At 35.8% G+C, this 11,817-nt stretch overlaps 1 protein-coding gene across 1 annotated transcript; it reads right to left on the minus strand.

The window, feature by feature from the left end:
• LOC18792171 (type IV inositol polyphosphate 5-phosphatase 7) lies at window positions 286-5,427 on the minus strand. The gene is made up of 13 exons (XM_007221934.2): window positions 4,691-5,427; window positions 4,467-4,554; window positions 4,016-4,087; window positions 3,818-3,902; window positions 3,617-3,721; window positions 2,815-3,523; window positions 2,520-2,713; window positions 2,272-2,380; window positions 2,011-2,159; window positions 1,561-1,826; window positions 963-1,038; window positions 688-871; window positions 286-595 (listed from the first exon to the last, which is right to left on the minus strand). The coding sequence occupies exons 1-10, from the start codon at window positions 4,718-4,720 to the stop codon at window positions 1,604-1,606; spliced, it is 1,764 nt and encodes a 587-aa protein (XP_007221996.1). The 5' UTR covers window positions 4,721-5,427; the 3' UTR covers window positions 286-595; window positions 688-871; window positions 963-1,038; window positions 1,561-1,603.

The following is an 11,817-nucleotide window of genomic DNA, read 5'->3' on the forward strand; positions in this document are numbered from 1 at the left end:
TGTTTTTGGTTATTTATTTGTCCACTGAGTATAAAAATCATGGCAGTTTTCTTTTGTTGGCTGCTTGCACCTGTTCTAAGTGGTCCTTACTAGAAGGTAATCATGAGAATTTGGCGCATGCAAACTGGTAAAGACAAATGTGGAAATGCAACCCACTACAAATGAAAGCAGTCTCTAAATCATGGTTGCTCATCCATATACCTGTCAAAACCTGTAAAAACTGACCCATGCTTTCCTAGTTTATTTACCAACCTCACAGTTAAAAAAGGAAAAGCAGATGCAGAGTGGGGATGGGAGACTATCAAGAGCAGCTCCAACTTTTGCAGTAAAATCAATTGCCACAACAGGAAGATACAGGAGGCTTTAAACATTTTTTCTATTTTTTCTTCTTTGACAATTGCCTCAACAGGCCTCCATCAAATCTTTTACTTCTTCTTTTGCATTTAATACAAAAAGGATGTAAGAAAATGATTATTTTGACCCTTTCACTTTCATTCACTCATCATATATATTCCTAATTCCTAAACACAAAGAATCATGAATAAAAAAATCCTTCATCTTCCCACTTGGCTAGTTCTGGTTGGCTGAGATTACCCTGCAAGAGAAAAGTTTTTAATGGTAAGCTTATGGGCAAGTAATTATTACCATAAGCGTAGAAGTATTCACTTTTCAACAAAATTATAGTACCTAATAATTGTGCAGAAGACGAAATGCTCGAGTTGCCAGTGGGGTAGGTATCTGTTAATTGAGTGACCAAATAATGCAGTGTTCTGACTGCTGAAACTGTTTCTTACTGCTAACCAACTGTTGTTACTGTACAACTTGCTGTTGATGTATAGAGTTAAACTGACCAAAATTGCAAAATTAACACCTGATAAGAGAAAGTAAAGCGTCAAATTAGACAAAGCAAAACCAAGATGTACAGCAAAACCAAGAAAAGTGAAAAAGAAAAAAAGACTAACCTTTTTCGGTTTGTGGGCTAGGAGAAGTCTCCATCACCCTTCAAGATTAGTTCTTCAAAGTGATTCCCGCCTGCAACTGGGGACCAAATTGTAAATTAGGAACATAAAGAAGCAAGAGATCTACTGCTCAAGAAAATAGAGAGAGAAAATTTGAGAGACTTTCAGGTTACTTAAAGAGGCATCATTCCTCTCCTTCAATGAGATTTTTTAAAGGTATATTCTACAGGATGACAGATGTATAGATTGAAGGATCTGATTGAGCCGGACAGCGGTGGAGTTAAAAGGTTCCTATACCCCCCAGACAACCAGAATGCTCAGGAGTGTGACAGATGAAACTTTCATGAAACAAGGGTCAAATGGGAGAAAGGGAATGGGTCGCTTGAATAATTTAGGATGCAAAACCAATTATGGTTTGCAGGAAATAAAAAATGAACTTATTCAACATGTATTGGCAACCTAGTGGAACAACTAAACTATATAACTTTAAAATATTAAAATATATATATATATATATATATATATCTCTGCAAGTGAAACACACACTCAGACAACCATATCATTTGTGTGCAGGCATCAGAGAGGGAGAGAGAAAGCATACTTGAATGCAGGACCGGTGTCGGTCATCATTGTTCTCTCATCCTTCAGAAAAAGTTTAGCTCAGTATATCCATGAGAATATGGAAGAAGCTCCTCCACTTCAATCCTGGAACTAGAATAACTCGTGCTTTTCTTCAACCGGCTCTGGCTTGACTCAACCTCAGCCCAAAATACACCATAAACTGGTCTGTGATCTGAGAACCTAGATTCTCCACGGACATAAGATAATTGTTGGAGACCTTCACCATACCACAATATTCGATCACACCTTCACCGACAAAAGTGAACAAATTAGCATTGCAAGTTTTTGGTTATTGGCATGCCCATGCATAGGCTGCAGTACCAACTTTCATCATTTTGCTCTAAGATCAATCCATTTTTCTTCACTTTACACCCCATTTTCCCTTCTATTTCAAGCATAATTCTCCATACAGTAGGAAAGAAAGTCTTACCAAGCAGGTGTTCGACGTTTCTCCTTTGGGTGCATATCATCCCCTGCGTATCTGTCTGAGTTAGTTGAATACTTGTAAGTTGGTGGAAAATAAATCTTCCCCTCATTCCAGCCAGCAAAGACACGACCACGTTTCTGCTCTAGCCGTAACTGTCAAAAGAACCAACGTCAATTTATGATGAAACTTTTACTACTGCAGTAGTAAAGAACAAAGGCAAGGATTTAAAAACAGAGAAATATATTGGGGGACTTGAAAACATGCCTGGTCATTCTCTAACAAGGCCCTCCAATTTTGCATCTCAACTAACGCTTTAGCAGAGCGGTATGAGAGGGAAATTCGATAATTCAAATCCCCAAGCCATATAACTCGACTAGATAAGAAGTGAGAGAAAACATTATTAGTTTATTATAAGAAAATCATTGGGCAATGGTACTTATAAAAGAGGCATATACACGCAGCTGAACACTATATGTAATATGTAATCAATGGTTGATGAGCAAAAATCTTACTCATGCTCCAGGATTGTTTCTGGGGATTTCAGCGCGCGGGAGCCATTAACCCGTGGAAACCTGGTCTTCCGAAGGATTTCCATGACATCTGAATTCCTTCTTAGTTCATCACCCTCCTTCTGTCCCGATGTTAAGTGAGTACAAACAAAGCAAAAGGTTGTATCGTGCAAAGACATACTTACAGAGATGGATCCCTGTTAATCCAAACAGAAAATTTGCATTTGCTAAGTTGATTACAATTGAAAAAATGCATTGAAAAGAATCAAAACAACCATATAATTAATTCAATCAATACCTTATTCCCAAGATAACCCATCAATCCTCTTCCAACACATGATACTTTCATGTTTTGAACATAATCCCTCAGTTCACTCCTGACCCATACTGTAAGAAAGATGCCAACCATTTGCTTGCTTGCAACTAAGTTGTACCTTGAATGCCCTCCTGGCATTCTATATCCATTTTCATTGGATGCAGATCCACCATAGGACATTGGTGAGAATAAAACAGTACTTGGTGAATCACCTGGTCCATTATCATCATCAGACGAAGCCCACCTAGAATAGTCACTTGGCCTTGAGTAGTCACTTGGCCTTGAGTAGTCACTCGGCCTTGAATAGTCACTTGGCCTATGACCCCATCTGAAACTGGGATCATAGTCACTTGGCCTGTGACCAAAGATCACTCGATCACAAACACTGAACCTTCGATCAAGTCGAGGTTGTGAGATTGAAGGGTCATTCTCCGTTCTCCAGCTTTGGGTCGCCTGGAATGATCGGCGTTGAAAGAAAGAAGAGCTCTTCTGCCTACTTGATCCTTCAAAATCTGCATGCAGTTCTACAATTGGATGAGGGATGGGAGATGGTGTATAGCACCCACTACCCCCGCTGGTACCGGGAAGATTGTTTAAAGTCTTTCGAATGAGAGCCAGCCATTTCTTGGCAGGGCCATTGTCTTCTGCTCCCAGAACATTACCAGCATTTAGGGGAACTATCTCTTGAAATCTGAAAGAGAGAAGTATACATATATCTTTTAGCAACGGGTCAATAACAGAGTTTGTTCAGAAAGATGATAGCATATAAACAACCAAACCTTACCCAAGAACATAAATGTCTGCAGGAGGTGAGGCATGAAGCCACTCATCTAGTTTTAAATTACTTGGTGGAGATCTTCCAGCCACATTCCATGTAGCAACAAAAATGCTGCTCCAAATCAAAAGGAAGAAAACTTGTCAATAAATAATATATTAGATAAAGTACTTTATCAAGAACATTGTGAAAGAAGATATAGACATTTACCTATGGTTTTCTACATCTATGATTCGAGGATGGTCAAGATTCATTTTTCGTCGACGGACCTGCTCTGGGTTCTTGCTAAATTTCTCTGTGCAATAAAGTGAGAGAAAATAATATGAGGAAAAGAGACCAATAATGCCTAGTCTTGAGACATGAAAGAGAGGGGCTGATTCAAATAGTTTCTTTCAGATTATACCCAACCTGTCTTGCTTTTCTTAATTGTGCACGGTTCCCTCTCTGAGAAGCTAGTCCTGTATTCGACCTGATCACCTCCTGAAGAAGAAAATTATTGGCAATGCATTAATTTTGAGTTCAAAAAAGAAAACACAAGAGAGGTCAAAATAAGCACCAAAAGAGATTTACATGTTTCAAATTGGTTTCATATATAGCCAAACCAGATAGGACAATAAGAATAGCTATGAGAACGAAAATAAGTCAGAATTTAGAAGTTAGCATTTTACATTACTTCTGAAAAATAAGTCAATTTTAGAAGCTATAGCAGCATTTACCAATTACTTTTCTTTTTATAGTTTCTCTCAGTTTTCTGTAGTGAGCTTAAGATTATGTCACCCAGAACCCCAATAATGATTTAATAATAGCAAGAACCAATCATGTACCGCATGGGTAAAGAAAACAAAGCAAAGATTTCGACCTCCAGAAACAACATCATCTGCCTGAAAGTCCTCAGTTTTGCTCTTGATATTGAACCACTTTCTGACCATTTTCTTTGACCATGAGAGCTTCACCAAACAACAAATTGAAGAATCAGCAAACCATTTCCAGAAATCAAAACAAAACAAAACAAAAGAATAATAAACAAATTCATAAATTTTTCATTAAAATAAATACTTTTTCCAGCAGAAGAAAGTAAAAAACCTTGCTTTTCTTGGAATTCTCATCTCTCATTGTTTCACTATTACTTCATACAGCTCTGCAGTATTATTCTCTGCAATTCTTGGGCTTCTGGTTTTTTAACCAGTATCAGCCAAAGATACTCTCCCCTTCCCCAATTTCTGGGTTTTCACTCTGAGGAGCTCTAGACTATGAACAAGTTCAGTCCTTTGTGTTTTCCCAATAGCTCCTTAAACTCTCAGAAATAATAATAATAAAAAAAGCTCCAAATATTGAAAGAAGGAGAGCAAACAACAAATGGGTTTTCTTGTTTTGGTCTTGTTGTGCTATGTATACACACACTCTCTCTCTGTGGCTAAGTGTTGAGGCTCAGAGAAGCAAAAGAAGCGCAGAAGAATATGAAAGCACAACGACTGGAATGAGAAAGAGAGAGAAAGAGAGACAACGCTTTAATGCGTGGAAGTGAGATGAGATTCTGAAGTAGAACAAGACAATGCGGCAGACATGGAGAGAGAGAGAAGCGAAGCTTTCTCTTTCTCTCTCTTTGAACCAAAGGGCCTCGTTCTTAGTAACAACAGCAAAGTATCGAATTTGAACAGTATAAAGTGCCCAGAGACAGAGAGAGAGAAAGACACAGTCTTTGTGGGCTTTTCTTTTTAATTTCTATTTATTTTTTTAATTTGAAAAATATTTTACCTCAAAGCTCAAGGCAGGCCCAACATGATGGGGCAACGGGCATGTCGTTTAGCTTTAGCTTCTGAACAGAAACGAGCCGGTCAGCAGAACAAAGGCTGCCCACGGTCAGCAAAGTGAAGGGCAGGTTTGAGAACCAGACATATACCCTCCTCCCCTATAGCTGTATCCTTCTACCCCATTTCGGTCTACCCATCAAAGTAAAAAGCAGTTAAAGAAGGAAAAAGATAAAGGGAATGTATCTGCTCTTGTTCTAGTACTAATACTATATTTGTTTTCTGCTGCTCTTTTTTATTTTATTATTTTCTTCTTTTTGCTGGCAAAGAATGTTTGGGGTTGAAGAAATAGTGTCTTGAGTCTTGACAATAAACAAAACAAATTGATACATTCCCTACTTGGGTTTTTTGTGTTTTTGTGAAATTGTTGGGTTTTTGTGGTTTTGGGAGGCATTCAACTTTAGCAATGTATAAAATTCCCTCAACAAACTTCATTTTTTGTCCTTTTAGGTTTTTCCAAAGTTCCAAACTTTAATTTTTTTGAGCAATGTGGATGTATGTGTCATGTGTGCGATTCTCTATGTTGTTATTATAGATGAAATGATTGTGGATGTTGGGTTGGGAACTTGGGAGAATGTTTATTAAGCAATTTTGAGGCTTTCTTGGCTCAATCTAGGTTTTGTGTCTTTGGAAACATATGCAGCTGTCCCAAATTTTGGGTGTTGGGGTTCTCTTTTTAATTCTTTAGAAGCTACCAACTTATAAAGATGTGAGCTTTTTTTTTTTTTTTTTTTTTTATACAAACGATATTGGGAGAAAAGGGATACTGTCAATGTGTCATGAAAATTCGAACTTGAGATCACTTATCTGCAAGTCAAGGCTCTTTCCACTAAACTAGACCACATTAACATAGATTTGAATTTATATAACATTATCTTTAATTTTTATTTTCATTATTATAATTATTATTTGCACGGGGATCTTTTGACTTAGAAGGCATTTGAGCAATATTTGTGTGGTCACACAAAGTGTCCTACTTCTATAGTTTGATGTGCCCGCCGCCCATGCCAAACTCTAGCTCTTCTTGAGCCTTCAACAACAACATGTTTGAAAGCCAATCTTTGAACAAAACAAGGTCTTTACCCTTTTTGGTTTAGGATAGGCTCTCAAATTTGAAGTCCTAATTTTTTTTCCCCAAAAGTTTGAAGTCTTAATTGACCAGTATTAAACTCTTAATACCCATGACCCCATAAGCATCCAAGAGGCAGAGAGAGCTAGGCTGTCTCTTGCATTTTGTATTAGTTGTCGCAAATCCTCATGATTATTATTGGGTCTTAAACCATTGATTAGGGGCATGCTTTACATGTTAGAGGACAAAATGTATTGTGCAAACGGCGGAACAATTGTTGTTGGGGGCACCACAAAGGCATAAATCAAAATCCACCCACATTCCAAATGGAAATCCTTAATAGCTTCATTAGCCTCCACTAACTACTTGTAGTTTTTATGATGACCAATTGGTCCCAAATAGATATGCAAGATTGGGACTTGCATATAAATGCATTGTTTGCCTTTGTTATGAAGATGAAAAGCCCAACTGTACCACAATTTCAGGCTCTAGCAAAAATAATTAGTAATAAATTCAAATTTTCAACATTGGAAAAAAAGTACCACTAAATTAAGCCATTCCACATCTATCCATGTGGACAGAAGTACGAACTCCCAAAACGACGCACAATCGCTTGTACTTAAAAAATAAATTAAACAAATTACAAACCCTTTGAAATAGCACTTAAAATAGCATACATAAAAAGACTTCCACTCAAAAACCTAAGGCATCCACAACCCCATTTATATACAGAAAACAATTAGGCCATGTTTTAGCCTTTTTCATTCTTTTTGGTCAGACAGTCCATGTTTTAGCTAGGCTGAGCTAAATCATGCTCAATATCCGCAAGAGAGTCTGCCACCAAATTACTTTTCTCAATCCAAAGTTTCCATTTGGGTTAAGGCCATGAAGTAGTAATGAGTGAACTTGCAAGTTTAAAAACTTAAAAGAAAAACTTAAGCAATTTTTTTAACTAGAAAATGGTATCATATACGCACTACCCCAAGTTTCAAAAACATGTAATAATGAGTTTACTTCCATTTTGCTCATCAAGGTTATCTAATCAGCATTAAATCATTCAATCTTCATGAAATGGTTGGTGAATTATTTGCTTTTGCTTTTGTATGGATGGATTTTAGGACGACATTGTTTTCAATTTGCTTCTGCTAATGTGGGTCTTAGGGAATGATTTGAAGCAATAACGAGAAAAAGTTAGTACTGAAATAGTGCAAAGGAACATGTAAAGTGAGAGATTGTATCAAAGACACAGAGCTAATGGGCCATCCCTTGTAATTGGATATCTAAAGGGAAAAAAACTCGAACAAAGTGGCCCCACTACGATTGGAAATATACTTCATTCTTCTCCACTTTGAGAACCTCACAATTGACGAAGGATTTCAGGAAAATTCAAATGGGTATCTAACAAAAATCATATTCTTTTGATTCAATGAAGACATGATAAAAAAAGGGAAATTTGGACATGCATACTCATCAATATGCGGATATTGTAAGCATATGAAAGGATGCTAGTATATAATTGTTTTTTCGTCCATAAATTTGGTTTGGTTCTGTGCAAATAAATGATACCATAGTGTATTTTTATACAAGCGATATTGTGGGAAAAGGGAGAGGAGGAAAAATCCAACACATGACTTCGGATGTAAGAATAACTGCTCTTAACCACTTGAACTATAATTAAGCCCTAAAAAAAAAATTACGGATATTCAAATTGGTAAATAATTTTCTATTTATTCTGACTTTTTTGCATGAATAGTCTTTGAAGGAATATACCTCAAAATGATAGGAAGGCCAATAGCTCCTAAACGTTGAATATGACATCCAAAATTCATAGAATAGGTCCTACAATAGACCTTAAATTCAAAATTTTGATCCATGATTCTATAGAGCACACAAGCATTCCAATTTCATGAAGTGGTATCTAGGGAACACCACGTTCATGGATTCAACCAAGCCATAAATAAATACATGATTCTGAAGATGAAGAAGTGTATCTCAGAGTTGATCGGATATCTTAGTCCCATCCCACCCATTGACTAATGAGAGCAAAGGGAGTGGGTATAAACAACCCTTGGCTACTCCCTTCCACAGTTCCAATGAAAGCAACTGATGAGATCAAAAGTGATGAACTGGTTTTTTCAATCAGCACCATCCATTCTGGTTGAGAATTGACACAAGGGATGACATTTCTATATAAAGGATATTCCAATTCCCCAAAAATATAACTCTTTCTCAATTTTGCTATTAAATTTATATTATTTATATATCAATTCCAGATTGATGGTGGGATGTATTATGCTCAACAGTTGATAATTATTTATGCGCTCGTACAAAATGCATATCAAATTAAAGGCAACCGAAGATGGTTTTATAATTAAAATTAGCCTTCAAGTTAATTTCCACGTAATCAAACATTGGAATAGAACATGATGATTACCAATTGTCTTCTAAAGAGTAAAGATTAAAAGATGCATTTGTTCACAAACCGTATGTGTATGAGATTGCGTTGTCCCAATAAAATAAGATTCATGCAAAATAGGTCAATAAAACATAAAGAACTCAAAGAAGATTTGGTACTGCTACTTTTTCTTTTTTGTTTCCCAAACTACCCTCCTTCCCCTTTGGCCTTGGTGAATCTGAGGCCAAATATAATGAAGATTTACGAGGCAGTCAAAGGTATGCAGCATTTCATTTTCTTCCAAGATTCCTTATTGCTTTTTTATTGTTTTCTTTGTTTTGTTGGCTTTCAGACCCATCCCCCATTCTTCTTCCTTCTTTTCCTTTAATGAGGTTTGTATCCGTTTTTAAGACAAGGTTTTGTTCTTTGTTTTCAAAATGTTACGAAGCTTTCTCACATGTCACTGTCTTTGGCATATTCTCTTGCATAAACAAAGTTCATTTTACCTCTGCATTTGTACCTAATAATATATTTATTTGTCCCTTGGATGTAGACCTCTCACATACGTTTATAATCCCAGACTACAAGAATATTTTGGTGTTCCCTTGCTTGTTTTTTACTCAATTTTTTGGATGAGATTAAAATTCTATAGGGTTTAGGAATGTATAGGAATGCTTGTGATTTTTGTAACTAATTCATCAAGGAAAACAATTTTAAGAGAAATTCTTATGTGTTCCGTGCATTGTGTCAAACTTTCACACACCAAGTATAGGATGCATCGTAAAGAGTGAGATTTACGTTATACTTGTGAAAGTTCAACGTAATACCTATCCAACAAGCAATTTTTTTCTTTCTTCAATTAATTACCATATACGGTCGGATTAAATCTCACATTTATTAAGATGACCATGAAGATCAACATTGTTGTGCAGTCACAATGTTACATGAGGGATATAAAACGCAAAAAGTTTTATACATAGAGGATCGAACATGGTGGAATATCAAACTTTTTATATTGGTTTTTCCTTTACTTATTTTTTTTACTATAAATATGCATTGAAACAGGAAATTTCTTTTGGCTATAATGATTTACTGTCTGAATAATTAGATGATTATTCGAGACTATTTTTGCTATGTTCTTCTTTCCACTGCTCCACACTTCCCTTTTGGAATTACGAGAAAATTTTCTTTTGTTTCTTTTGTACATTCCCAGATTCATTTGATTATTTCTGTATCTGGAAATTGATTGGCAAGTATATATACCTTTCACGAGATTGATGTGAAAAACTAGGGCATGGTCCAGACTCAAAAGTATGTTATAGGACCACCGTATTCAAAGTTTGAAAAAGAATGAAATCATTTGACCTTGTCTAAAACAATTGAAGAGCCCCTAGAATTTGAGTGACATTGTAGATTGTACAATATGCAATCATTTATAGGCTAATTCGTCTATGTCTATTTAGTCTTGAAATACATTTCGATTCAATTTTGAAATTTCGAAAATTTTGAATTCTGAAACTTTCCAATGTATAATTGTATGTAGCACACTTTTAAAGTGTAGAAAATTCAACAAAACTAATAATAATAATAATAATAATAATAATATCGTGTCGGTATTTGTATTGATCCAAATAGTAAAATATATGTGCCTCAACACTAACTATCACCCCTATTGATATTAACAGCATTTAATAGATGTGATGAGCTATATTCTTGCATTACATATTGACATATGTGAGGTAGGGAGGCATCTCTTCCCTCTCCCAGGCATTATATTTTCTACCAAATATCATGAGGTTCTGGCCATTTCAATAGTCTTGTCATGCATGTAGGTGTAGCTCCCTAACACAGCATTCAATATGACTTGGCCCAGCTAAATAGATACATTTGTATTATGTGGAGGATATATCTCAAGGCTTATGAAATTAAATTTGCTCCATTAGATGTAGAAGAAACATGCATGGGAATATTAGGATGGTCCTGTAATTGTGAGTCAACACATGAGACAAAGCTTTTCCCAACAATCAGACTTACAGCAATCAAATTATGAAACCATATGCCTCATGTCCAAGTGACAAGCTAAGTCTCTCCAGCCCAGTGGTGATTGGGATCGGTTCATAGCCATACATCTAAGAAGATGGGCCATGTTTGTTCATCGATTATTTGTGGGCTTCATAGTGCACCCAACTAATTAATCAATATACTTATTCTCAATTTGTTATTTTTCTACTTTCCCATAAGTATTATCGGCTAGCCATCATCCTTTTATAAACTTTCCCATTAGTATATAACCAGATAATTTAAAATTAATAATATCAAAAGTTAAGTTTTTGATATATGTAAAAAGAACATAAGATTTTTACTTCATTGGAATGATCGAACCAAAACGATCTTTAATCGAATTTATTTGGTTTGATTCGGTTATACTACTAATTTGAGACTAACCCGAACAAATCAAAACTGCAATGATTTAATGTCAAGCTAAAACTGAACCAAACCGCATCATATGTATAAATGTTGGTTTGAAACCAAACCGGCCCACCAATATTGGGCCGAAACCAAAGCAAACTGCATCTTGCCCTTATCATTTGGGTCATATGGGTTCTATAGGTATGACGTTAGGGCTTTGCTCAGTGTGAAACTGAAGAGACTTTGAAAAAGCCCAAAGGAGAGAGAAAATTTTTAAAAGAAGCAAAAATGGACAAAATTGCCCTTATTTATTTTTTGATTTCCTAAGAAATCCTTTACATTTACATGTCTTTGGTTTGAAAGTTGAGAGGTTATTCTGTCTTTTTTCAAAAAGCTTTGGCTTTTTCCAAAAGTGAAAGTTTTTTTATGGGTAAAACCTAAATTTACTTTTTGTTTTCCCTCCTCATAGGAAAGTTTGGAAAAATGAGCCAACATTCAATGCACAATTTTCATGACTATTTTGTCCCTA

The sequence above is a fragment of the Prunus persica genome, chromosome G1 (genome assembly GCF_000346465.2).
Source record: "Prunus persica cultivar Lovell chromosome G1, Prunus_persica_NCBIv2, whole genome shotgun sequence".
NCBI lineage: Eukaryota > Viridiplantae > Streptophyta > Magnoliopsida > Rosales > Rosaceae > Prunus > Prunus persica.